At 52.3% G+C, this 25,561-nt stretch overlaps 2 protein-coding genes across 8 annotated transcripts; one reads left to right on the forward strand and one right to left on the reverse strand.

The window, feature by feature from the left end:
- The first annotated feature begins 47 nt into the window (after positions 1–47).
- On the forward strand, positions 48–25,148 carry METTL1 (methyltransferase 1, tRNA methylguanosine). 7 transcript variants are annotated; one of them, XM_074980232.1, is made up of 8 exons: positions 48–293; positions 411–585; positions 1,706–1,812; positions 19,455–19,660; positions 21,208–21,392; positions 22,305–22,418; positions 23,966–24,067; positions 24,622–25,148. In XM_074980232.1, exons 4-8 carry the CDS (start codon positions 19,474–19,476, stop codon positions 24,784–24,786), a joined length of 753 nt encoding a protein of 250 aa, XP_074836333.1. In that variant the 5' UTR covers positions 48–293; positions 411–585; positions 1,706–1,812; positions 19,455–19,473; the 3' UTR covers positions 24,787–25,148. The 7 variants fall into 7 exon arrangements, with proteins under 7 accessions (XP_074836333.1, XP_074836332.1, XP_074836334.1 ...); XM_074980231.1 differs by having other exon boundaries at positions 1,710–1,812; XM_074980233.1 differs by having other exon boundaries at positions 48–585; positions 1,710–1,812.
- EEF1AKMT3 (EEF1A lysine methyltransferase 3) lies at positions 694–3,514 on the reverse strand. The gene is made up of 3 exons (XM_074980234.1): positions 3,281–3,514; positions 2,322–2,433; positions 694–1,884 (listed from the first exon to the last, which is right to left on the reverse strand). The coding sequence occupies exons 1-3, from the start codon at positions 3,512–3,514 to the stop codon at positions 1,493–1,495; spliced, it is 738 nt and encodes a 245-aa protein (XP_074836335.1). The 3' UTR covers positions 694–1,492.
- Positions 25,149–25,561: the final 413 nt, after the last annotated feature.

Consider the following 25,561-nt stretch of genomic DNA (forward strand, 5'->3'; position numbering starts at 1 on the left):
CCAGGAGTCCTGACTGCCCTCCCCCCACCTGCCACAGAACCCAGGAGTCCTGAGACCCCAGCCTCCACTTTCCCCTTCACTACCACTAATCATAGGCAGTGAGAAGGGGAGACGATCTACCAAGTGGGTTTTTACCCACAGAAGCTTATGCCCAACTAAATCTTCCCTTTTTTTTAATGGGAAGGATTCTTTCAAAAAATGGGATTTACTTTCGAAAGAGCAGTGCCTACAGTGGCTTTCTTCTGTGGAAAGAAGCTCTTTTGAAATTAGAATATGCAAACAGGATGACAAATGTATACATAATTTGCATTTTAATTAACCTCATTTGCATACCTCTTTCAAAAGAGGAATGCAAGTGTAGACACACCTTTCGTCTTTCAGATTCCACCAGACTCCTTTTGTTTTTGCAGATGCTAACACTGATAGCTGCTCCATGTAACCCAACTAGACTGCCAGCAGGGCCCAGAGAGACTTTTCCCAACAGTGCAAGAACCCATGTCCGACGAGCCCTGGTACTGCACATGCTGACATGCACCTGTGATGGAGCCCCAAGACTTTCCCCAGGAAGGGAACATGAGTTACAAGGTAGGCGTGGGCACTTGGAAAGCAAGCAGCCCTATAGTCACCACCCCTCCAGCGTACCTATGGGCAGGCACAGAAGTGCCACTGCTCCCTCCTCTGCATAAAGCAGCTGTGCTTGTGGCAGAGTCCAAGCATTCCCACAGGCTGTGCAACTTAAAGCTCCTCCAGAATATAATGAGCACACGCACATTCATCTTCATTTAAATAAGCTCCATGTTAGAACATTCATCACCTATTACAGAAGGCAGGTGTCCTGTGCACAAGCAGACGCTGGGATTCCACTGCCTAAGACTGCTTCCGGGGAGTACAAAATGATTTCTAGTCATTTACAGTTTGATTTTAATGCTTTTTTCCCCTCCCCCACAACTCCCAAGGAGGAGAGTGACACATGAGATCCAATATTAATTCAAATATGAAAAGTTACAAAAATATATTTAGCTGAATAATATAAATAAGGCACTATTGTGTCTCTTAAGAGACAATGCTCTTGCTAGTTGTTACAAGTCACTTGGCCTTTCAGTGGCTTGGAAGGCCAGGGGCCCAGGGACAGGACCAATACAGCCATCCCCTTAAAGCTCTTGGCTTTTAGAACTTCCACTGACAGTAAAAAAAACTGACTCCCTCATTGTCTAGGTCTGGATCACTGCTCCAACCCAGGTCCTCTACCCAGATTTGGGGTGGCTGCTATTGTCTTGGGTCCAGGGTGCCGGCAGAAAGGAGAAAACTGGACCATAAACATCCTCAGCTAGGAGGAGTCAGCACAACCACGTGCAACATTTTGGCTGTTAGTCATTCATTTAGCTGGTTTTATAGTGCTGGTATAAAAAGCTGGTTTTAAAAAAGTTGGGAAAACCCCAAGGCCATATTGTGTCTGCCCCTTTCTCCCCAAGGGGAAAGGTCTGCCCCACCCTCAGCTACTCTGCTTGCTGGTGACTCTGTATATATTAATGTTCTCATTTTCATCTCTGTGGGCCAGTTCTGAAGTAAAGTGCAATGGGAGCAGTCGCTCATAAAACACAGCCGTGCTGTGCTCCTGCCGCATTTTGGAAGACAGGTAGATGGTTGAATGCGAACCACACAGGTGCTGGAGAGTCCTGATTAGCAGGGGGTATGTGTCTTTCAGATAGACTACGTCTGCACCCAGGATGAAGTCGTAATCCCTCGGGAACTCCTCGTGGTTCAAACCCCATGACAGAGCACAAACTCTGGCCCGAACTGAATCCTCTGCAGGTATGTTCCTATTGACGTTCTCCTGTATCTGCTTCAAGGCTAGAGGGAGATCTGTGATTGTTACTTCTCCACCTGCAAAAGACAAGAGCAAGCCAAAAAAAATTGGTGAGGCTTAGCAGGAAAATCCAACCCTCCTGGTGTGCATTAGTAGGATGCGACATGATTTTCTATTAGCCCCCTGGATCCATAACCCTGCAATACTTCCATGTGTCTCATCCTGAGTCTATCAGTGTTCCCTGTAGGCTGAGTGCTTGGGCAGCCACTCAGGAGAGACTCAGGAGCCGCCCAGATGATTAGCAAGGTGCCCACTGCTGCCAGGATGTGTTTCCACTGGTGGTGCACATCCACACGCCTTGGTGCACATCACATTTATTCTGCACTTGGATGGAAAACATTAGAGAGAACACTGCTATCTCTAGCTACTAGCTAATGCAGGGCACTCCCCACCCCTGTACATCCCTCTCCTGACCCACAATGCTTCAGCTCCCCTGGCAAGCAACTGCACATACCAAGCAGGGTAACGAGGATGCCCACGATACCCGTCCCAGCGCCCAGCTCTATCACCTTCTTGCCCCAGAAGTTGAGCTTCTGCTCCTCAAAATATTTGCACAGGGTCACAGCCTTCAGTGCAGAGATGAGAAGGGCAGATGTATAGATGGAGAATGAGGCCATCCAGTGACATATGGAACAGGAGAACAAAAGCATAAGGAGACAGATACTCTCGCATTGACTCTACATTGATAGATTTGGGGGAAAAACTTCCTCTAAAGGCTGGTTATTCCATAGCAGCCTGTTACAGGGCTTCTTTGAGTCCCAGCTTGACAAGATCCTGGCTGAGGTGACTTAGGTGGAGTTGATCCTGCTTGAAGCAGGGGCTGGACTAGGTGACCTCCTGAAGTCCCTTTCAGCCCTACGAGTCTATGTTTCTTGCACATGTCTGACAAAGATGAGATTCTAAGCTAGATGGGTCCCAGATCTACTCTTCCACAAAATCACCTAACTTGCAGCTGGAGAACAGGAATTTTGGAGTAGAGGAACAATTAAGAGGCTGCCGCTTTCCAAGGCTAGGGCCATCTCTGGAGCTGTACAGACAGCCCCCACCTTATCCGATGAACCAGCTGCTCCCCACCTATGGAGCACCAGGACACCCCTATCTCTACAGTCACACACCTCCGCTATGAGCTGAGCTGCTAGCCCCTGCATGCATGCGCTCTGTGAACCCCAACCCCACAGCCCGAAGGTTTCCAGTCAACCCCCCACACTCCAGCTCTTCCCTACGGCTTTGTCAGACATCTTATTATTTCCCCCTTGCCCCCTGTACCTAAGACAACCCTCCTCAGAGCCTCCTAATCTCCCACTTAATCCTCCTGCTGCACCCTAGAGCTCCTTAGCCCCCACTCTGCACCAGCCCCCCATTTCACCCCCTACTAACCCAACCCTCCCAGCCAGCGTCCCCTTCCACCCTCACCGCCTCCCAGACGGGCGCTGCCACCCCGAGCCGGGCCCCGTGGTGCTGGCCGATGGTTAACACGTGGCCGCAGAAGCTGTAGCTGGTCTCCTCGGGGAAGGCGTCAGCGAAGAGCTCGAGCTCCCGGGGGAACACGGCCTCCAGCCCCTCGGGGGTGGCCTCTAGCAGCACCCGAACAGCCCCCGGTCCGCCCAGCTCCACGTGGGAGAAAGGCGGCTGCCCGGACGCAGCCATCTTGCAGGAGGCGGTCCCACCCTCCGCCTTCCGATTGGATAAGCGGAGCTATTCAGATGCTCCCATTGGAGGACGAGATCCAGGGGGCGGAGCCTAGTTCTCCTCATGTGGAGCCGGTGGTCCATCCTTGGCCGTTGCTAGGCGTTTGTTTCTATGGAGCGTCATCGTTACAGCATCCAAGCAAGGCCGAACCTGGCTAGAGATCCGCCGCACCTAGAAAGCAGTTGGGGCACAAAGAGGGGCTGGGCCCCAGCAAAATTTTGCACTCGTTTGTTATTAATTATTACGTTAGCCACAAGGAGTGCTAATCACAGAACAAGGCCCAGCATGCACTCTCCAGGCATCTCATGTCCCTCCAGCAAAGGGCACACCACAGTCCCTGCAGCTCACTATATCACTAATGTGGCTATTCGGGGCTAACAACATCGTGTGATTTCCTCAGGGGTGAACCTAACTTAAAATTTGTCCTATTACAACCCAGGTCCCTGCCTGCTGTTTCCAAGCTGTAATTAAAATAAAAAATGCCAACACATAAAAACAAAATAAGACATTCTAAGAAAGAAAGATGTAATTGTTTTATATAATAAATGCTTTTCTAGCCTTTTTCTGTACAAATGCATGAATTATTGAGGAAAACTCTAGCTTCTGTGCAATGTCATAGATTATATTAAGCACGACAAGCCCATTCCAGTGCTCTTGTCCCATAGCTGAATGGTGACAGTGTCTCTCGTGTTTACCATTCAGACCCCCTTTGAACTTGAGGCCAAGGCCAAATGGCTCTCATGGTCCCCCCCTCTGATTGGCCCTGGCAGGCCCCCATGGCTTTGGGCGGCTGTACAAACACAGACAAGAAGCTGCTCCTTTCCTCATCGCACTTACAATCCATTTTCCATCAGGCGCGTCGTCAGCCCAGAATGGTGCCTCCAATGTAAACACTTTAGACACTATCACTGTTCAACTGTGGGACAAGAGCATTTGAATGGGATTGCCATGATTACTATCATCCGTGACACTGCCCACAAGCTTGAGTTTTCTTCAATAATTAATGCATGTACGCAGAAAAAGCATTTGTAAATAAAATACTCAGGGGGTCACTCCCAGGCCTCTAGCCTCTTTCTATGTGACTGGGATCAGAGGGCAAGAGCCCCTCACTAGCTGCCATCCCTTTCTCCACGGACAGCCACCTGTGCTGAGCCACAAGGATGATAGTGCCACCGTGCAGGCACATTGCAGTTAAATGCTTACCCAGCAGGGCAGTGCCTTGGGACCCCACCTCCAAACAGCCAGCCCTGCTTGTTCAGGAGATATAATTAGGCCAGCAAATAGGTGAAGAGCTAATTACTGCCTTCATTTGAGGACTCTAGCTTGGCATCTTCATTGTTTATCCATGCTCACCAGGGACTTCCACTCCAGGTTCAGCATGCTGCTCAAAACATCTCACATCCTGCTAGTTAGGGGCACACCACTTTCCCTGCAGCTCACTATATCACTAACGTGGCTACCCAGGGCTAACAATGTTGTGTAAGTTCCCAAGAGTGAAACTAACTTAACACATCTTACTGGCACAGTCCTACTGCAACCCAGATCCGTGCCGGCTGCGCCACAGCTCAGCCAGCTCTTCTGGAGCTGTGCACCCAGATGTACCCACTTAATTTCACCCCTGGATTTTCCCATTATAAGCCATCTGCAGGCACCGTTATACTTACACATCCTAGCTTCACAGTACCAATTGCTTCCTGAGCTCTACACAAGGAAGAATGTGTCCTAAGCCTCACACTGCCAGCCCCAAACTCATCGGACATCTGATGAGGGCATTTAGTGGAATGGGCTGAGAATTAATGTTGTCTGCAGCTGGGAGTAGGGATGTTAAAGAGCAAGTAATCTGGCAGCTGAGTAACTGCCAACATTTCTGGTGGTTACTCAGGTAATTGCTTCCCTTTCCTCCACTGCTCTGCATTTAAAAGGCTCAGCTGCACCCTGGCTGGCTCAGCTTCTGTTCCTGCCATGGGGATTGGGCTCTTCCCCTCTCCCCTGCTGCTCTGTATTTAAATGCCATCTAGTAGGGAAGGGGTGGAGTGGGGCAAGGGTCCAATCCCCATAGGGAGGACAGAAATTGAGCTAGCCTGTGTGCAGCTCAGCCTTTTAAACACAGAGTACCAAGGGCTGGGAAGAGGGGGACAGAAGCAGAACCAACCTGTGTGCTGGCTCAGTCTTTTACACGCAGAGCAGCAGCAGGGGAAACTGCCTGATCCTGGCACAACCAGGGACAGAGGCTGAGCCAGACACTCCTTATTTGCTTGAGGAATGGGGGAGCTGCAAGTAATTGGTAGCATTGTGTGGATACTCTCTTACATCCCTTGCTGGGAGAAGGACATGATGAGCTAAGCATGAGGCTTATTGCGAAAGGAATCAGAACCTGGGATGGGGTAGGTTTTAAACTCTCTCACTGGGGACCATCACTTGCAGCTCCTTCAAGAGAGGGCACAGAGCCCTGGCTGAACACTGGGCATCTACCCAGGGAACAAGAGACCTATATCAGCCCCCTGCTCTGTCTAGCCCAGTAGCCTGTCTCTGACAGCGGCCAGCACCAGCTTCATCAAAGGAAAGTATAAGAACCCCACAACAGCAGAGGCCGTGGGATAATCTGTCTCCCTCATTTGGTTTTATCCTGATTGCTATATCTCGCAGCTTAGTTCAGTAGCATGAGGTTTGATACCCTTTCCATATTTTTATTATCCATACCAACATCAGATGCTCTTTGAATCTTTCCAAGCTCTTAACCTCAATAATATCCCATGGTCATGAATTCCAGAGGCTAAGTGCCATTCCTTTCACCCAGAGTTGAATTTTCTTTGTAGATATTTCTGTCTGCATAGTCCATCATGGGGGAGACGATAGTGGGGATGGCTAGGCCGCACACTCAAAAAAACCACCATCCAGCATAGTCCGTCAAGCTCTCCAGTGGAACCCACAAGGCAAACGCCAAAGAAGACGACCTTGGACAATGTGGAGAAGAGCTACTGAGGCTGAAGGACAACTGGGGTACTCCTGGGGCCAGCTAGAAGTTTTGTCCTGGGAGTGGAGGAGACTTGTAAATGACCCAGCTCTACTTGGAGTACAAGAGTTTAAAGAAAGAGGAAGAATGTTGAATTTTCCACATTGTAGCTTACCTAAATATCTCCTTATTCTTGTGTTGTTGTACAGGGAGGACAACAGCTACCAATATATCTTCTTCAGCACTTTCATTATTCTATCAACTCCCTTTAATTTATCTCCTTTCTAAGGTAAACAGAGGCCAGGTACCAGTTGGTGGCATGTGCCTTCAGATAAGCTGACTTGTTGACAAGTTGCAACTCAAAAGCTTCCTAAATTCTCATGTATCGGAGGGGTAGCCGGGTTAGTCTGGATCTGTAACAGCAACGAAGGGTCCTGTGGCACCTTATAGACTAACAGAAAAGTTTTGAGCATGAGCTTTCGTGAGCACAGACTCACTTCATCAGATGTTGGTCTTGGAAATCTGCAGGGCCAGGTTGATTTCCAAGACCAGCATCTGATGAAGTGAGTCTGTGCTCACGAAAGCTCATGTTCAAAACTTTTCTGTTAGTCTATAAGGTGCCACAGGACCCTTCGTTGCTGTTACTAAATTCTCATGTGTCTCTTGCTGTTCCAGCTATGTCTGGCTGAGCCACCTGCAGACCCCTCCAAAGTGGAGACCAGAGGGGAGAATGAGCTAAATTGATGTCATTCTTTCCCTGTGTAAAGCTGGAGAATGCTCCTTAAATGCCAGTTCCTATCACAGTTGATTGCTCCTCTGTAGCCATCTTCCTCCTCGGTTCTGGAATGGCTCCTGGCTCCCATAATACAGCAGCCATCTAATATCGTGCAGAGGGTGGGCAGTGGTAGTGACTGAGAGGCACACTAAGGCTTTGTCAGGTCAGAGTCAAGCAAATAAAAGTCCCCGTTCTCTTTTTGCTAGCTTGCAAACACTTCCAGACGTCACTGGCGAGACCCCAGCTGCCCTTGTGTTCGCTCATCCGCAGCTTCTTGGGGCACAGGAAGCTGCTGGTTGTACCAAGATCCGTTACTCTTGAACTATGTCCTGTTTGCTTCTTGTCAGAGGAGCCAGGCTTCTCATTCACGTGCCCTGAAGTGCGTCAGAACCATGGGTCGCTGGAGTGCCCTATAGCAGCTCTTTGGCTGTTAACTCTTCCGTCGCTCATGCAGGTGGCAAACCGGTGCCAGCAGCCATAACCATGGGGGTCCTGAGTAACTCACCTTATGGGGAACCCTGAGCTGCCAACTCGCTGCTGGTGCTGTAGTTATACAGGGAAAAGTTTCCTAATGTTCTCTGAGGACCTCGTGAGAAAAACAGGCTCAAGGCACAAGATTCTCTTGTCAATCAACAGCTCAGAGCTCTCCCCAGCTATATTAGCAACTTAACTTTGGCTTTTCAAGAGGCCGCCACGCAGTTGCCCATAAGTTTGGTGTCTGCTCAAGAGACACCTGAAAATTGTCAGAAGAACGGCCATACTGGGTCAGACCAAAGGTCCATCCAGCCCAGTATCCTGTCTGCCGACTGTGGCCAGTACCAGGTGCCCCCAAGGGAGTAGACCAAACAGGTATTGATCAAACAATCTCTCTCCTGCCATCTGTCTCCAGCTTCTGACAAACAGCAGCAGGAGGCACTGGCAGAAGTGAGGTGCATTGTGGGATGTGCTGAAAAAGGGAATGTCCTCCCTAGTAGTGTCCCAACTGAGTGTGGGCTGGAGAGCTGCAACCAGTGTTCCGTTTAAGCTCAGCACGTGGCCATCCACCTAACAGAGATTCGGGTTGTTGTCCAATTGATTAGCAGAGTGCTCACAGCCGGCAGCATGTGTTTCTATTGGAGGTGCACATCTCTGTATGCCTTGGTGCACAGAACAAAATTTGTTCCACCCATGGAATGAAGACACTAGAAGGAACCTTGGCTGGGATTTGTGGGAAACTCCAGCAAACTTCCAGAACCTCAGAAATAGCGTCCAGGCTGGGGGGATCATGTCTCATAGGCTCAAGGCTGTGAACAGGGAGTAGCCACCTTCTCCAGCACCCTTCGGCTCTTCCACAGAAGTGAAGGGGTGGGGCAGAGCCTGCCTTTGCTCAGTCTGTTGAACATGCCATGCCTCACTGCCCTGTGTTTCTCTGTAGGCCCAGGTCCCACAGATTCCACTTCCTCTGCAGCTCGCCTTGCGCAAGGAACATTTCCCGTAGAAGCCATACCTCTGGCACGCTACCGCAGCCCTCGCCCCCAAGGCCTGTCTCTGAAGGGAAGCCCAGCTTTGGAAGCCAGCAACAGGAACAGCCGGGAAGTGGCCCACTTCTGCACAATGTCATAGGCTTATCGTTCTCGCTCTGTGAGTCACTTCAATTACTGTGAAGTTGTCAGAGGATGAGACCATTCTGACCACAAAGCCTGTTTCACAACCTCAAAGCTGCCCATCCTGGTCAAGATGACAGAACTCCTCGAGTACTCAGGCTACTAGTCTCCTTCCAGGAATCACCATGAGCTATGGCAAAAGACTTTAGATGAAGTCCTGAGACAGAAAGAAACTTCCCTTTTGGTCCCAGCAGAGGGACCACAAGAAATACGTGAGACCACAGCAAAATCCGTCCTGTGGGTCCCCTGACAATTGAGAGCTTGTGCAAGGGAATGGAAGACTGGTTTCGTATAGAGAACAGGTTACGCCCTCAGCCACAGTTAAATTTTCTGGTCATACACACACCTGGAGACAATCATCTTCAGAGCGTTCCTGGGCCACAAGTCCAGAGATGGACAAAGTACCCCAAAAGTTACCTGAGTAAAAGTGCAGCTGCTTTATTGGGGGTAGGGTGGAGGGGAGATATGCTTATGTACAAGTCACCGGTGTCCCTCTGGAAAACTACTTGAGTAAAAATGCACAGACGCATGCACGCATCACATCTTGATTGTACTCGAGTATCCAGAAGTGAAAGCAGCTTCACTTTTACTCAAGTAACTTTTGGAGTACCTTGTCCACCTCTGCCTAAGGCTCTTTCTGATGTACAATGGGTCCCTTTGATTCTGCAGCAATGCCATGAAAGTTGCACCGAGTGACTGCCATGGGGGGAGAGAAAGAGCCCCTAATCCTGGGGTCTGCAATCTGCAGCTCCAGATCCTCATGTGTCTCTTTAAGGACTTCTCTGAGGTGCCTGACACTGTAATTGCAAAGTACTGTAAAAAAAACAAACCAAAAAAACTCACTCCTCATTATTTCTGATAAATGCTGAATGTCTAAAAACCAAAAATAGAACAGTAGTAGTAGTAGCATCCTTCAGTCTATGTAGACTATGGATCGCGCCCTTCGTTGTTCCATTTGGGATCATTTGCAGCGTCGACTCTGACTGTGAAGGCCCACATGAGAGTGACAGTCCTTGCTGCATCTGTTGCATGTGTAATGGGTGTCTGGCAAGTCCTTAGTGTGCTTTCTGTGGGCTCACTTCTCCTCTGCTAGCTGTCTGATCCTTATCTCACCCTTCTGAAGGCCCTTGTGTAGTTACTGCCGCCATCTGCTGTGATGGTCTGCCAGCTCTTCCCAGCTGATTGGCTCGATGTCTACCTCCCTGAGGTCCCTCTTACAAACATCTTTGTAGCGCAGCTGGGGGCGTCCGGGAGGTCTTTTGCCAGAGGCTAGCTCACTATACAGGATGTCTTTTGGGATCCTTCCATCATTCATCCTTTTGACGTGGCCAAGCCAGTGGAGCCGCCACTGCCTGAGGAGGGTGTGCATGGTTGGGATTCCAGCTTGCTCAAGGACAGTGGTGTTGGACACTCTGTACTTCCATGATATTCCAAGGATGTTCCTGAGGCAGCGCAAGTGGAAGACGTTCAGCCTCTTTTCCTGGCGGGCGTACAGGGTCCAAGACTCGCTGCCATAAAGGAGGGTGCTGAGGATGCAGGCTTTGTAGACTTGCATTTTGGTGTGGGTGTACAACTTGATGTTATTCCACACTCTCTCGCTGAGTCTGGACAGAGTTGTGGCTGCTTTTCTGATCCTCCTATTTAGCTCAGACTCCAATGACAGTGTGTCAGTGATGGTGGACCTGAGGTAAACGAACTCGTGGACAACCTCTAATGAATAGTTGTCAGTGCTGATTGATGGAGGGTGAGCAACGTCCTGAGCAAGTACATTTGTCTTCTTTAGGCTGATGGAAAGCCGGAAGTCCTTGCATGCTTTGGAGAACCGATCCAGCAGTTTCTGAAGCTGGTCTTCTGTGTGTGACACTACAGCAGCGTCATCTGCGAACAGCAAATCTCTGATGAGGACTTCCCACACCTTAGATTTAGCTTTCAGCTTTGCAAGATTAAACAGTTTCCCATCAGATCTTGTGTGCAAAAAGATGCCCTCTGTTGAAGATCCAAAGGCGTGCTTCAGGAGGAGCGCGAAGAAGATCCCAAACAATGTCGGAGCAAGGACGCATCCTTGTTTGATGCTGCTCCTGATGTTGAAAACATCCGATAATGTGCCGTCATATTGGATGGTTCCTCTCATGTCTTCGTGGAAAGACTGGATCATCTTGAGTAACTGTGGTGGACAGCCTATCTTGTGGAGCAGTTTGAACAGTCCATCCCTGCTGACCAAGTCGAAGGCCTTGGTCAGGTTGATGAAGGCAATATAGAGTGGCTTCCTCTGCTCCCTGCATTTCTCCTGCAGCTGCCTCAGAGAGAAGACCATGTCAACGGTAGATCTCTCTACGCGGAATCCGCACTGTGATTCGGGATACACCCACTCAGCAATCTTCTGGAGTCTGCCGAGGATGACGTGAGCGAACAGTTTACCAGTGATGCTTAGGAAGGAGATTCCATGGTAATTGTTGCAGTCACTTCTCTCTCCTTTGTTCTTATCCGAGGTTATGATGTTAGCGTCGCGCATGTCCTGTGGAACCTCTCCCTCTCTCCAGCACAGGCACAGTAGCTCATGTAGGGGTTCCAGGAGAGTGTCCGTGGCACACTTGATTACCTGTGGTGGTACCATCCTGGCCCGGGGCCTTTCCTACTGCAATGCTGTCGATGGCTTTCTTTAGTTCATCCACAGTTGGTTCCTGGTCCAGTTCGTCCATTACTGGTAGGAGCTCGACGTCATCAAGGGCTGTATCAGCCACAATGTTCTCGTGCGAGTTCAGCTCGGAGTAGTGCTCGACCCAGCGCTCCATCTGTTTGGCTTTGTCAGCGATGACTTCACCAGATTTGGATTTCAGAGGTGCCACCTTGTTCTGGGTGGGTCCTAATGCCTTCTTGATGCCCTCGTACATTCCCTTGAGATTACCAAAGTCAGCACTGGTCTGGATGCTGCTGCATAGCTCAAGCCAGTAGTTGTTGGCACAGCGCCTGGCTGTCTGCTGTACTGTTTTTCTGGCTGCTCTGTGTGCTTGCAGCGTACTCCGGCTCGGCGAGCGTTTGTACTCCAGGAGTTCAGCGCGCTTCTTTTCGATGGCTGGAATCATCTCACTGGAGTTAGCTTCGAACCAGTCATTTGTGTTTCTGGCTCTTCTTCCAAACACTGACAAGGCCGTGTTGTACATTGTATCCCTCAGATGCTGCCGTCTGGATGTCACATCAGCACTCCCAGGGCTGCTGCGCAGATTCTCCTCGCGGGTCTCTCTGAGCTTTTCGTCTCTCTCTGAGTTTTCCGTCTTTCTGGCATCAATGTGGGGCCTTCCAGTTGATTTAGAGTGGTACAGCTTCTTGGGAATCACCTTGAGTTTGGAGCAAACTAGCAAGTGAGCTGTATCACAGTTGGCACTATGATAGCTGCGTGTCAGAAGGACGTTTCTGAGGTTATCACATCTAGCGATGACCACATCTAGTTGATGCCAGTGTTTTGAGCGTGGGTGTCTCCATGACACTCTGTGCTGTGGCTTGGTTTGGAAAAATGTGTTTGTGATGCACAGATTGTGGTACATGCAAAGTTCGAGAAGATGCTGTCAGTTTTCATTCATTTTTCCCACACCAAAGTGGCCTAAGCAGGAAGGCCATGAGTCACGATCGGCTCTAACTCTTGCATTGAAGTCACCCAAAATGTACAGTTGTTCGCGAGCAGGTATTTGCACTATGGCAGCATTAAGCACGTCATAGAACTTGTCTTTTACTTCCGGTGCGGCATACAGGGTCGGGGCGTAAGCGCTGATTAGGTGGACAGGACCAGCGCAAGTTTGAAGTATGACCTGAAGGAGTCTTTCTGATCTGCCCATGACTAATTCCACCATTTGTAGAAGGGTGTTTCTGATGGCGAAGCCAACACCATGCTCCGTGGGTTCTTCTTGGGCTTTACCCTGCCAGAAAAAGATGTAGTCCTTTTCCTTTCGAAATCCCGAATCTGAGAGTTGCTTCTCTTGCAGAGCAGCAATGTCATCCTGGGGCCTCTTCAGTTCCTCATTGATGACAGCGGTCTTTCGGTTGTTGCTGTTGTCCTGAAGATCTTCAGTCAAACCGGTCAGCATGGTCCACACATTCCAGCAAGCAAGCTTAAAACTTTGATGGTTTCCTTTTCTTGTTGATTTTCTTATTGGTTTGCCTGGTGCTCAAATTTCAGTCACTTGTCAGGTTTGGGAACCTTAAGCCTCGCGCACCCAGTGAGGCAGGTGAACTGTGGTGGGACAGTACCCTACTGGCTAGGGGCTGCCCAGCTTTAGGCGGGCAGTGACTGTCCAGTGAGATGTGACGATCTCTCCCACCGTCGAAGGCAACCCCTGGCGCTCGTTCTCTACGCCAGTCGAGCAAGAGCTTATAACCAGTATCTGTTACCTCCCGTGTTGGTTCAACACTGTTAAGCGATGCTGGAGTACCTCTCCAGGCGCGAGCCTGGGCAATTTTTTGGGACCCTGGGCTGCCCAGATGCCAGTGTTCCCCTCTCGCCTTTACCTATGTAGTCCAAAGGAGAGGATAACCTCTACGTCTGGTACCAGCTCAGCTGCAGGAGTTGCCGGGTCAATGCCAGAAGTTGGCACAGAACCGCCTAAGGATTCCCCTCCGGATTTTCTGTCAGGGTTTACTCCCTTAGCCTTGCTCCTTCTCAGGATAACCCACAAGGCAGTTGAAATTGAACACCTCATCTCTAAATAGCAAACGAGATGTGATCTTGAAACAGTGGCTAACTTCCCCGGGTGCCCTCCAGAGAGAGAGAAGGTTTGGGAGTGAAAGTCAGGAAGATGGTGGAACAAACATACATGTAAAGTGTGAGGAGACAGAATATGTAAAAAAGTTTGTGAACATCCTGCAGTAAACATGTGTCACATTACAAATCCATTATGTGTGCGCTGTTCTTAAAACGGAGGTTTCGTAAAGTTTGATTTGATGTTCGTTGTTAAAGATCGTCTCCCGTCTCATGTTCACATGCATCGCAGCTCTCGAATGATTGAGCTTTTTAACCAAATTGGGAAAAAAAAAGGCTCTTCTTGTTAGCTTGGTTGCTGACCCCCTGCCCTAAACATTCTTTGGGAAAGCAGAAAGAGAAGTTTGCTTTTTCCCATATCCATCCGGTTGGAGCGGCCCTGTGTATCACCGGAGGCGAGAGAGCTGGAAAGATGGGTCAGGGAGATAATTACAACCTGTTCTCCAAGACTTACTTATTTCAGAGCTTTTCACCACCAACAAAGGAACGGAGAATTTGCCCTGTAGGATCAGCCCGCTGGTCAGTCTGCTTCAACGCTCTGATTCTAACCATGCTTAATACTTGATCCTGCAGGGGCGAGTGTAGCACATAACAAAATGTGCCTGGCCCATTGTGCAAACTTCTTTCTGACCCAGCCTGTGCCACACCAAAACATGAGAGTTGGTTCCTCTGCTCTTGTCACAAATGCAAACTGTGACCTAGTTGACAAAATGATCTCATGTTGCTGGCACTGGTAGCAAGAATCCTACGTCCTCTGTGGGGGCTGGGGGTGGAGAATTTCAAGAGGATATTGAAAAGGTTACCCCCTCCCAAGGGCTTCCTTCTTTAGGAGCCAGAATATAATTTTTTGCTCTCAATGCACCAGGTTTTCACCATGGATTAATTCTTACTGGGAATGCTCAGAAGTAATGGGGCCTCCCCATGTTTGAGCCCTGCACCCTTCTTGGAATATAGCTAGCAGGAGCATTTAATTAACTTTGGAGCCAGTGTAGTATAGAATGTGTCATTTCAGGATGATGTATCCAGCACAGAGCCATGCTGACTGACTGCTGCAATACAGTGGTGTGCCAAAACAGTAATGTGTTTTTCACATCCCTCTGACTCACCAAGAAACACTCAACGAGCATGTGATCTGGCTGTAGGCTGCAGATATATTGTTCATACTGAGAGTGAAACATTTGATTCAACCCTGCTAGAGTAATCTGCATGACAATGGCACCGGTATGTTGCAATCCATACGGCAGGGTACGACTGCAACTTTTGAATGAAGGCACAATTGGAAAAACCCACGTAAGAGGACACTAGGGCCGCGTCTACACGTGCACACTACTTTGAAGTAGCGGCACCAACTTCGAAATAGTGCCCGTCACAGTTACACGTGTTGGGCACTATTTCGAAGTTGAATTTGACGTTAGGCGGCGAGACGTCGAAGTCGCTAACCCCACGAGTTGAACGTCGAAGTAGGGCATGTGTAGCCGATCCGCGTCCCGCAACATCGAAATAGCGGGGTCCTCCATGGCAGCCATCAGCTGAGGGGTTGAGAGACGCTCTCTCTCCAGCCCCTGTGGGGCTCTATGGTCACCGTGTGCAGCAGCCCTTAGCCCAGGGCTTCTGGCTGCTGCTGCGGCAGCTGGGGATCCATGCTGCATGCACAGGGTCTGCAATCAGTTGTCGGCTCTGTGGATCTTGTGTTGTTTAGTGCAACTGTGTCTGGGAGGGACACTTTAAGGGAGCGGCTTGCTGTTGAGTCCGCCCTGTGACCCTGTCTGCAGCTGTTCCTGACACCCATATTTCGATGTGTGCTACTTTGGTGTGTAGACGTTCCCTCGCAGCGCCTATTTCGATGTGGTGCTGCCCAACGTTGAAGTTGAACATCGACGTTGCCAGCCCTGGAGGACGTGTAGACGTTATTCATCGAAATAGCCTATTTCGATGTCGCCACATCGAAATAGGCTACTTCGATGTAGGCTTCGCATGTAGACGTAGCCCATGTGAACTGCCACCTCTGGGCCTCAGGTTTGCCAGGGGAAGCTGTGAGGTTTGATTCATCCTCCGTTAAGCACTTTCAGGGGTGTAGAAAGGGAATCTGGCCATGCAGAGAGCTAGTGCTAATGAGGCGGGAAATGCTGGGAAAAGCAAGCAGCCTTTGTCCTTTGCAAAACCCTGCCCAAATCCCCCATTTCCTCAGCATTCTCATGCATTTTGCTAATTGCACATTACTTCGCAGAGATGTGAACAGCCAAAGGCATAAGGTGCATGACTCATAATTATCTTCAGCCCCAAAATTCCCCCGCTGGATTGGCTTCCAGTAATGTCCTGGCGCCATCCCATGTGTTAGCCACAGGGATGTATGTACATGTGTGTGGAGGGTGGGAGGAGGGTTCCTTTAATTCCATCTCTTCCCCTTTTACTCTGATTGTGTATCTCTGTGTACGAAACAACCATGGTGCTACTGTGTTGGTACCTGTGTGTAAGGTCCATAATACAATCTCTATGCATCCCTGTAACCTCCCAGGATCCCAGCAGTACTGCCCACACTGGGGTTTTAGCAAAATTCTCCCACTGGATAGCCATGGCCCTATGGCAAATATGGGGCCCCAGCCTTTGGGGATGGGGGGCTGCTCTTCCATGTCTGGGCTCCTCAGCGATGGAGGCAGCTGCCCCACAGTGAGACACCAGGAATGGGGGATCCACAGATTCCTGAGGAGCGGGAGTGGAGGACGGGGGCTCCACTACCTCCCAGCAGGGGGGCACCAGGGAATGAAGAGGCTGCCCCACGGCAGAGTTAATCAGCAGTGAGGGCTGCCTCTGTGGCCTGCCAGGGAATGGGGCAGCCACCAAGCGGGGGAGCTCCCTGGCAGCGGGGGCTGCTGCCTTGAGACACTGGGTGCCAGGGAACAGGAGCCCTGCAAAATATGGGACAATTTGCACATTTTCTTAAAAGTCAGGACACCTGTGAGACGGCTTAAATAGGGGACTGTCCCAGGGAAAACGGGACAGCTGGTCACCCTGCCACTAGACAGTTTGTGAATGGGGGTGTTGAGGGGACTGTGCGGATAGGGGGTGTTCAGAGGATTGGAGGAGCAGAAAGGGACTTTGGGACCAATGGGCATGTGGGGTGTCAATGGGTTTGGGTTGTGGAGGTCAGTAGAATGGAGGTTGGGGAATCGGGGAGTTTGTGTATGTGGGGGTGGAAGTCATAACATAAAGGCAGCAACACTGGGTCACTGGTGTCCATCTAGCCCAGGATCCTGTCTTCCGACAGAGGCCAATGTCAGGAGCTTTCATGGGAATGAACAGAGCAGGTAACCACATGGGTTGTGGATGAATAGCCAGCTGGAGAAGGCAAGTCTCAGCCCCACCCCATCTGCCCAAATCCCTGCCCCTTGCCTAACCTCCTCCCCCCCATGCAGCCAAGCTCAGCCCCCACGCTAGATTACTGCCCCCAGCTCCTGAACACTGCCAGGCCCACCCCTCCTGGCCAGCCTGAGAGCCAGGCAGTCATGCTGTGGCTCAGTCCTTCCTAAATGGCCAGAGAGCTGGGCACCTCATCATGTTCTGATTCTTCCTGGCCAGACAGAGGGCTGGGCAGCTGCCCTGTGGCCCCAGACACTTTGGCCAGCCAGAGTGTGGGCAGTTTTAGGAAGGCAATGCCTTGCCTTGCCTTGCCTGCGTTACCCACTGCCCATTGGTAATCATCAAGTGGTCTGAGAGTTGTGGGGGCACTGCATTTGCTGTTTTAGGGTCACTGTGCTCAGGATCAGTCAGCTGAGCATGGACAGATCAGTGGACTTGGGTTGGGGCGTCAGTGGGGCGGGGGTTAGTAAAATGGGAATTGGAGGGGCGGTGGAACTGGTGGGCAGTAGAATAGGGTTAGGGGATCAATGGGTTTGCATTGGGGGGTTAGTAGGTGGAGATGGGAAGTCAGTGATTCAGAAAGCGACCATGATGAGGGTTGGGTGGATCAGAGGTGCTGGGACCAGGGCCAGTACGATGGGGGCTGGAAGGACAATGGGTTTGGACTGGGAGTCAGCTGGGTTTGGGGTCAGGAGGAAAGTGGGAGGCCGGTGGGTGGGGCTGAGGGGTCCGTGGGCGGGGCTGAGAGTCATTAGGTGGGGCTGGGATTCAGTGGCTGGAAGTCTGGCTGTGGAACCGCTGTGTGGGGCTGAGGTTAGTGGGCGGGGCTGAAGCGCCAAGGGGCGGGGCTGGAATGCAGTGGGCGTGGCGTGGCAGGGCTCGAAGGGGCGGGGCTGTGGAGAGAGGCCAAGGGCCTGGCCGGGGAGGAGGGAGGCAGAGGCTGCGGCGGGCCCTTTAAAGCAGGCCCGCGCTGCTCGCGGCGCACTTCCTGTGACGTTCGGTTCCTGCGACACCAGCTGCAGCCGTGCTGCGGGCGGTTCCACGTGGGTCGCGGGCTCCCCGGCGCCATGGCGGCGGCCCCGCCCCAGAAGCGCTTTTACCGGCAGCGGGCTCACTCCAACCCCCTGGCGGACCACACCCTGTGCTAGTGAGTGGGGGGCGCCCCCAAATCCCCTGAGCCCCCTCGGGTCGAGTCTCCACTGTCCTAGGAGTCCCCTTGCGTCCTGCCCCATTGAACCCCGCAATCTTCCGGGGAGCCCTTTTCGTCTTGCCCACCCCCCGCGTTGGGAGACCCTCGGTCTCCAATTCACTCAGCCCGCGGGGGGCCCTTAATCTCAACTCACCCTCCACCTGGAGGGTCGGAAGAGCCCTGGGCCCTCCTGATTCCTCCCTTCTTGTGAGAGAGCCCCTGAGCAGGGAGAGAGACCCTCACCGTGAACCCCCACACCAGGGGGAACGAATCATTCTCTCCCTCTCCCAATGGGACCACAAGAAACCATTGTTATGAGAGAAAAGATGAGCGGCTCCCGCATCCATTCCTCTTCCAGGGTGTGTGAAGGGTATGCCAGAGAGCTAGGAGCATAACCCACCTAAGTTTTTTCTGATTAGCTTGTGTAGACAAGGCAGGGGATGCTGCCCGGGACATGAAGCGGTGTCTTGACTAGCATGGGAAGGGCTATGTTGAGGCTAGGGTTGTACCCTACCATCTTGTGCCAACATGTTGCGCCCTTCAGGGAAGCGAGGACCTGTGATTTTTATCCAAAATGGTTGTTCAGTAAAAGTGTGAATGTAGTTACATGGCCGGAGCCCTGGTTTTATCAGTATTGCTTGTCTCGCTCTGGGCATCTGCAATAAGCTACTCCAGCAAAAGTGGGGTTTGCTGGCATAAGCAGTATTTGCTTGTAAAGCACAGCCTTCCGAGTGGTGCCCTGCCCTGCCCTGCCTACAGAATGGGTCTTGTTTCAGCAATATGCCTTAAAAGCCTCCTTGGGAGGAGTCTCAGGAGGTGGCTAATAATGTCCGTGTGTTAATATATTTACATGCATGATTCAAAGTGTTTCAGAAAACGCTGGGTTTGTTGCTTTCTGAAGTGCTACTTTAATGTGCTGTCAGGTCATGGAGAAAGATATGGCTCCTGCCCAAAGAACTCCCAATCGAAAGAGGATTTGGAGCACTTGGGTGAAGAAGCACCATTCAGTGCCAAATTAGACTAGGCTCAATCTAATTTATTCATTAGAGCAGGATTGAGCCTTGAAGTTTTTAGTGTTTTGTTTGCTTGAAATGCTCCAAAGCAAGGACATTTTTATCCTGTTGGGTGGTTACTGCACAAGCTATGTCCCCATACCAATTGAATCGCAATACGCTGGTGCTTTCCTGTCCTCGCTTTTAATCCAGCTCCATCCCTTCCCCTCTCCCTCTAGTCCCACGAAACCTGAGGAAATGAACTGGGCTGAATACTACCCTGAGTTCTTCCCCCCTTTGACCAAAGATGACCGTCATGATGACCCGAAGGACTCCGAGGAGAGAGCGAAACACCAGGCGCATGTCGAGTTCGCTGATATCGGCTGCGGTTACGGGGGTTTGTTGGGTAACTTCCCAGTGATGCTTTTCCATCAGTCTGGATGCAGTAGGTTCTAGATAGGCGGGTGTGGTTGAGGCTGGCGGGGTGGCAGGTGGGAGGGATGCTCCTAAGAAGGGTGTGGGTTTGCTGGGGGACGTCTCTTCCTCCTCCATATTCAGCTCCATGCCCATCTTCGTGCTGTGACTCCTGTGAGCAACTTGGGCATGTCTGTCTGTGTTCACAGCTTTGCATCCCAAATCACGTGATGGGGAACCACGTGTGTTTAGCTGAGTCTTACTGCTGTCTTGCTAGTGGAACTAGTCTCTTTCGTCAGTTCGGCACACAGCCTGGGCTCAGTGGGGGAAGAGGGTTGCGCTGACGGTCATGTGCCTCTGAGAGGGCTGGTTACCTGGGATGATAGCTCCTGTGGGGGCTAGAGCAGCTGTACCCATAACTGTGGTGCTTGCTTTAAGTTGAGCATGCTACAATGAGCCAGGGTTGCAGTCCTTAGCTAGAAGGCAGGTAGATAAATTGGAGGGTAGGGATGGGGTCCAGAGTCACTTAGACAAGTTGGAGGATTGGGCCAAAAGAAATCTGATGAGGTTCAACAAGGACAAGTGCAGAGCCCTTCACTTGGGATGGAAGAATCCCAAGCACTGTTACGAGCTAGTGACCAACTGGCTAAATGGCCATGCAGCAGTAAAGGACCTGGAGATTATAGTGGATGAGAAGCTAGATATGTGTCTGTGTGCCCTTGTAGCCCAAGAAGCCTAGTGACATGTTGGGGTCCATGAAGACGAGCATTTCCAGCAGATCCTCTATTCAGCACTAGTGAGACCACATCTGGAGTATTGCGTCCAGTTCTGGGCCCCCCAGTATAGAAAGGATGTGGCTATGTTGGAGAGGGACTGGAGCACGTGACTTGCAAAAGCAACGAGGGGTCCTGTGGCACCTTATAGACTAACAGAAATGTGTGAGCACGAGCTTTCGTGGGCAAAGACCCACTTCGTCAGATGCAGGATTCAAAGTGTTTCAGAAAACGCTGGGAGAGGCTGTGAGACTTGGGCTTACTTAGTTTGCGGAAGAGAAGAGTGAGGGGTGATTTGACAACCGACTTGAGGTTCCTGAAGGGGGACTCTGAAGAGGATGGAGAGGGGCTGTTGTCAGTGGTGTCAGATGGCAGGACAAGGAGCAATGGTGTGACGTTACAGAGGGAGAGTGTAGGTCGGATATTAGGAAAAACTATTTCCCCAGGAGAGTGGTGAAGCACTGGAACGTGTTACCTAGAGAGGTGGTGGAATCTCCATCCCTAGAGGGTTTTAAGTCCCTGCTTGACAAAGTCCTGGCTGGGATGATTTAGTTGGGGTTGATCCTGCTTTGGGCAGGGGGCTGGACTCCATGACTTCCTGAGGTCTCTTCCAGCCCTAGGCTTCTATGATCCTGAAAAGTGGCAGGATTTTGTATTCGGCCCAGGCTTCTGCTATGGCAAGTAGGAATGACCTGTTTTGCTATCCTGATTCAGCCACCTCCCAAGCTGGGATATGTCCCTGGGTAGCAGCTCTCCGGGATTCATTGTTCTGAACACTTGTCTAATGCCTCTCTCCTTCCTGCAGTCGAGCTGTCTCCCCTCTTCCCCAACACATTAATGCTGGGCCTGGAGATCCGCGTGAAGGTCTCTGATTACGTCCGTGACCGGATCCAGTCTCTGAGAGCCTCCCACCCTGGGCAGTACCAGAACATCGCCTGTATCCGCAGCAATGCCATGAAACACCTGCCCAACTTTTTCCACAAGGGACAGGTGAGATACCAGCAGCCTTGGGGCTCTGCTACTGATGTCGCAGGCAGTTTGGGGTTTCCGGCTTTCAATCTGTGTCATCCTTGGGGAGCACATGCCCTCACTGCCTACTCTTTCAGCAGCGTTCCCTGTAAGCTGAGCTCTTGGGCAGCCAGCTAGGAGAGACTCGGGTGCTGCCCAGCTGATGAACTGGTGGCATGTTTCTGTTGGTGCTGCATGTCCACACATGCCTCAGCGCATCTAGCAAAATGTATTCCACCCTTGGATGGAAAAGTTAGGGGGAACGTTGCCCCCCGGCTCCTTTAGGAAGAGGATAGCTAAGCTTCTATAAGGCCCCCATCACCATGCTGTCTGGACATTTTTCGCCTGCTCCCGTTTGAAGGAGAGCTTCTCTTGAATGAAAGGCTTCGCAGCTTCCCACCTGAAAAGGGGAAACCCCAATGCTGCACTTCTTTAAACAAGCTCAGTGGGCAAAGCCCCTCTCACAAATTGGACCTGGATACACTTCTGCTGGCTGAGGGCTGCTGTAGTGTACACTCTTCTGCCTGGGGAGCAGCGGTCCCTCTCCTTTTCCCCATCCATCTGCAGAATAAATTTTGTTATGTGCACCAAAGTCTTTGTGATGTGCACCACCAATAGTAACATAGTGTGCTGGCTGTGTGCATTTTGCTAATCATCTGGGCGGCACCTGAATCTCGCCTGGGCAGCCGCTCAAGCACTCAGCTTACAGGGAATGCTGCTGGGGAAGAGATTGCTCTGGTAGCTGCAGTCCTGAGGGGGTTGCATCCGTAGCCTTGGTGATATCAGTGGGTCAAAGAAGTGTTTGCTGGCTGTGGTGACTTATAGGTCTCGCAGTCTCTCCTTCTCCCTCCAGCTTCCAGTCCCTGCCTGACTTCATGTTCCCTCTCTTCACAGCTGTCCAAGATGTTCTTCCTTTTCCCGGACCCGCACTTCAAAAAGACCAAACACAAGTGGCGGATCATCAGCTCGACGCTGCTGGCTGAATACGCCTACGTCCTGCGGGTGGGGGTGAGTGGGGAGTGGTTGCTGGTCGGGGTGCTGAGGCTTGGTGGGGGTCTCGGAGAAAAGGCCCTCTGGCTAGGGAAAAAGCTGCCCTGACCCCCAGGGTTTAACCCCTCTCTTCCCCTAAGGCAGGCGTCTATTTCTAAATCAGTAAGCAGGTGAGGCTGGGAGCCCAGTTGATTGCCTGCGTTGGTGGTGAGATGCCGGTTTCCTGGAAAGTGCTGAACGCAGACATCTGGGCTGTTCCACTGGTTATTTTTTCAGGCTCCAGGGGGCCCTGGATGTGACTTAGCCATGGCTCAGCAGGCAGGAAGAGTCTGTGCTCAGCCAACGGAGGGTGCAGGTTTCTATCAAGCCTGGCTACCCTGGGGCAGTGGTTTTCAACTGGCGTGCTGTGAGAACTGACCAAATGTGCCCCAGAAATGCCATCAGTTTCCCCTCCCCCAGCTCTTTGCAGGGAGTGGGGAGAACGATGAAATTTCCTGGTACACTTAGATGACCCCGTGCCAGCTGGGGGCTGCCTGAATCCGAGCTGGTGCGGGGTCTCGGTTTCCGGCTTTGCAGAGCTGGAAATTGACCACTCCCGTGCTAGCTGGGAATCGGGCAGCCTTGCTGATCCAGGGCCTGGGGTAGTCAATGCCCATTCCCTCAGCTCTTTGCTTACAGGGGGAGGGGAGAAATTGACCAGCCCTGCACTGTCTGGGGGCTCAGGCCTGACTCCCAGCTGAGACTCAGCCGGAAAAAGTGGGCATACCGTGGAATTGTCTCACAGAAGTGTGCCGTGTTCCTGCAAAGGTTGGGAGCCACTGCCCCAGAGTATGGTGAATAAGCTCCGCTTACTGCATGAGAAGCGCGGGTCCCAGCCCCGAGAGGGTACCCTTTGCCCTGCTTCCTGCAGAGCTGCGCTGAGAAGGCTTCCTGTTGGCAGAGCAAGCCTGCTGCCACCTGTCCGCTTGTGACTGAGCCGCCCCGGGCCACCCGGCTGCTCCTTCCTGCCCCATCCCTTTGGGATCCTAACCAGCTGATCAAATCAGGGCAGCGAAGAGGTGTTGGCTCCACCTGGCTCCATGAGTCACAGTCAAATCCGCTACCATGTCCCTGGGGCGGAGCTGCAGTTGCCAAGTTTTCAGGAATTTCCAGGAACAAACGACTGCTCTTCGATTGATGGAGTGGGATGACGCAGTCAGGAACACGCACCAGAATCCGCAGCCCTAGGGCGTGGCGAGGGCCAGGCCAAGACCGCTCTTCCGCCTGGTGTTGGGGTGGAGGCAAAGAAGCAGCCTGGCAAATTCTTCAAGAGAGCGTAGTTGCCAGGGCTTGTCAGAGTTGGCACCTTGTAGGGTTAGGGAAAAGGTCCCTTGACCAAAACAGAGAGTTCCCCTCCCATTGCAGTTGGTTGGAGGAGAGATGTGCCCTTCTGTGGGTTTTCTGCCCCATGCCTGGTGCAACCGTTAGGTTTCCCAAGGCTCTGGCCGCCCCTGTGCACGCTCCTCCCAGCTGGCTGGGATCGCTGTACTGGTTTCATCCCTCACTGACGGGGGGCTGTCGTGCAGGGCCTGGTGTACACCATCACTGACGTGGAAGAGGTGCACGAGTGGATGGTCAGGCATTTCTGCGAGCACCCGCTCTTCGCCCCCGTGCCCTTGGAGGACTTGGTAAGGGTGAGGGGCGCAGCAGTGGGGGGGAGAGGCAGGAGCCCAGAAGGGGAGTGTCAGCCCTGCACCCATCCCGGGCTGACGCAATCCGCAGATGGTTCTTCTTGTGGTTTGGGGTTTCTGAGAAGCCCATAGAAAGCTGGAAAGTGAAACCTGGCTTGCACGGAAACCTCTTCTCTCGTTGCGTGTTCGCACGCTGGCTGCTTATGGCAGGGTTGGGGAAGGGGGTGATGCACTAGCTATCAGGACCCAGCCTGAATGTGCTTTGGCAGGCCTGTATGGACCATTCATGGGCCACCAGCTCTCTCAGAGCAGTGGATTGACTGGCCGCCCCCAGCCCCGATCTCTGCAGCCAGCTGCTGTTGGTCCGCACCTGTTGATACCTGCTTGGGTCTGATCTCCTGGCAGGGCAGAGGGCTGCCCACCGGCAAGGCTCTGAGGGGTGTGCGGTGGAGACAGCTGGACCATGTGCCCCTTAGGCTGCAGAAAGCCAAGCCAGCGGAGTCCCCTGGGCAGTGGGAGGTGTCGCCAACGACTGCCCTTTCTCCCGCCAGGGCAGCGATCCCATCATGGGGCTCCTGGGGACCTGCACGGAGGAGGGGAAAAAGGTCCAACGGAACGGCGGTAAGACCTTCCCCGCCATTTTCCGCCGCGTGGAGGACAAAGGCCTGTGGTGGGCGCTGCACACAGAGCAGGACCAGGGGGATCCAGACACGTGACCGTGGGCGCAAGAGGCGGGTGGCTACAGACCGCGGCCTGCAGGCGTGCAGCTTTCTAGGGTGGCCTCCCCCCTGCCCCTGGTGCCAACGGGGGAGCTGGGGCTGGTTGCCCAGCGGACGCACGGTGCCTGCAGCAGCCGTGATGTGAAATGGGAAGCTGGGCGCCTCTCCGGATTAGAACACACCAGGAGTGTCCTGTGGGTCCCCAGGGCCTTTGCTGGCTGCTGCCTGGGAGTGCCCGGAGCCATTGCTTTTACCTCTGAGACTGGTCTGGCTGTTCCCTGGGCGGGTGCCCGGGGGGCCTCTCCTTGGGGCTGCGGCAGCCACTCACACACTGTTTCTGAATAAAACCTGAGCTCGTAGTCCTGGCTGCTCTCTCCGTGGCTGCTGCAGGGCAGCTGGCCTCATCCTGGCTTCGATCTGCTTTCCACTAGGGGCCTAGTGGTCACGAGGGTTTGTCGCTCGGACCCCACCTTGGCAGCGGCATGGTCTCCCCGGGGCTCTTCCCAGCCCCGTCCTACATCCTGCCTGCTCCCTGGTTCGCTCAGGGCCGCCATCCAGGGCTCTGTCTGCAGCCCAGCCTCTTCTCTGGGTGGCTCCAGCCCCTGCTGGCAGGGGAGGAGGGGACGCTTTAGCTGCAGGCTAAAGGTGACATACCTCCATTTGTCACCCACCGGGGAGCACCTTTGTGGAGCTGTGCCTGGGGCTCTGGCACTGAGCTGGGGATCAAGCAGCCTGTGCTGAGAGACGTGAGCTGAATCCCCTATTGCATCCT

This window comes from Carettochelys insculpta, chromosome 29, assembly GCF_033958435.1.
Source record: "Carettochelys insculpta isolate YL-2023 chromosome 29, ASM3395843v1, whole genome shotgun sequence".
Lineage (NCBI taxonomy): Eukaryota > Metazoa > Chordata > Testudines > Carettochelyidae > Carettochelys > Carettochelys insculpta.

What these genes read in the sequence shown, in the direction of transcription:
- EEF1AKMT3 (XM_074980234.1), bottom strand. Translation starts at nt 3,514, where the DNA reads ATGGCTGCGTCCGGGCAGCCGCCTTTCTCCCACGTGGAGCTGGGCGGA. An exon ending in CAGCGCCCGTCTGGGAGGCG is followed by an intron (nt 2,434 to 3,280) that starts GTGAGGGTGGAA and finishes TCTGCACTGAAG; the next exon opens with GCTGTGACCCTGTGCAAATA. An exon ending in CATCCTCGTTACCCTGCTTG is followed by an intron (nt 1,885 to 2,321) that starts GTATGTGCAGTT and finishes TGTCTTTTGCAG; the next exon opens with GTGGAGAAGTAACAATCACA.
- METTL1 (XM_074980227.1), top strand. Translation starts at nt 18,102, where the DNA reads ATGGCGGCGGCCCCGCCCCAGAAGCGCTTTTACCGGCAGCGGGCTCAC. An exon ending in TTTCCATCAGTCTGGATGCA is followed by an intron (nt 19,661 to 21,207) that starts GTAGGTTCTAGA and finishes TCCTTCCTGCAG; the next exon opens with TCGAGCTGTCTCCCCTCTTC. An exon ending in ACTTTTTCCACAAGGGACAG is followed by an intron (nt 21,393 to 22,304) that starts GTGAGATACCAG and finishes CTCTCTTCACAG; the next exon opens with CTGTCCAAGATGTTCTTCCT.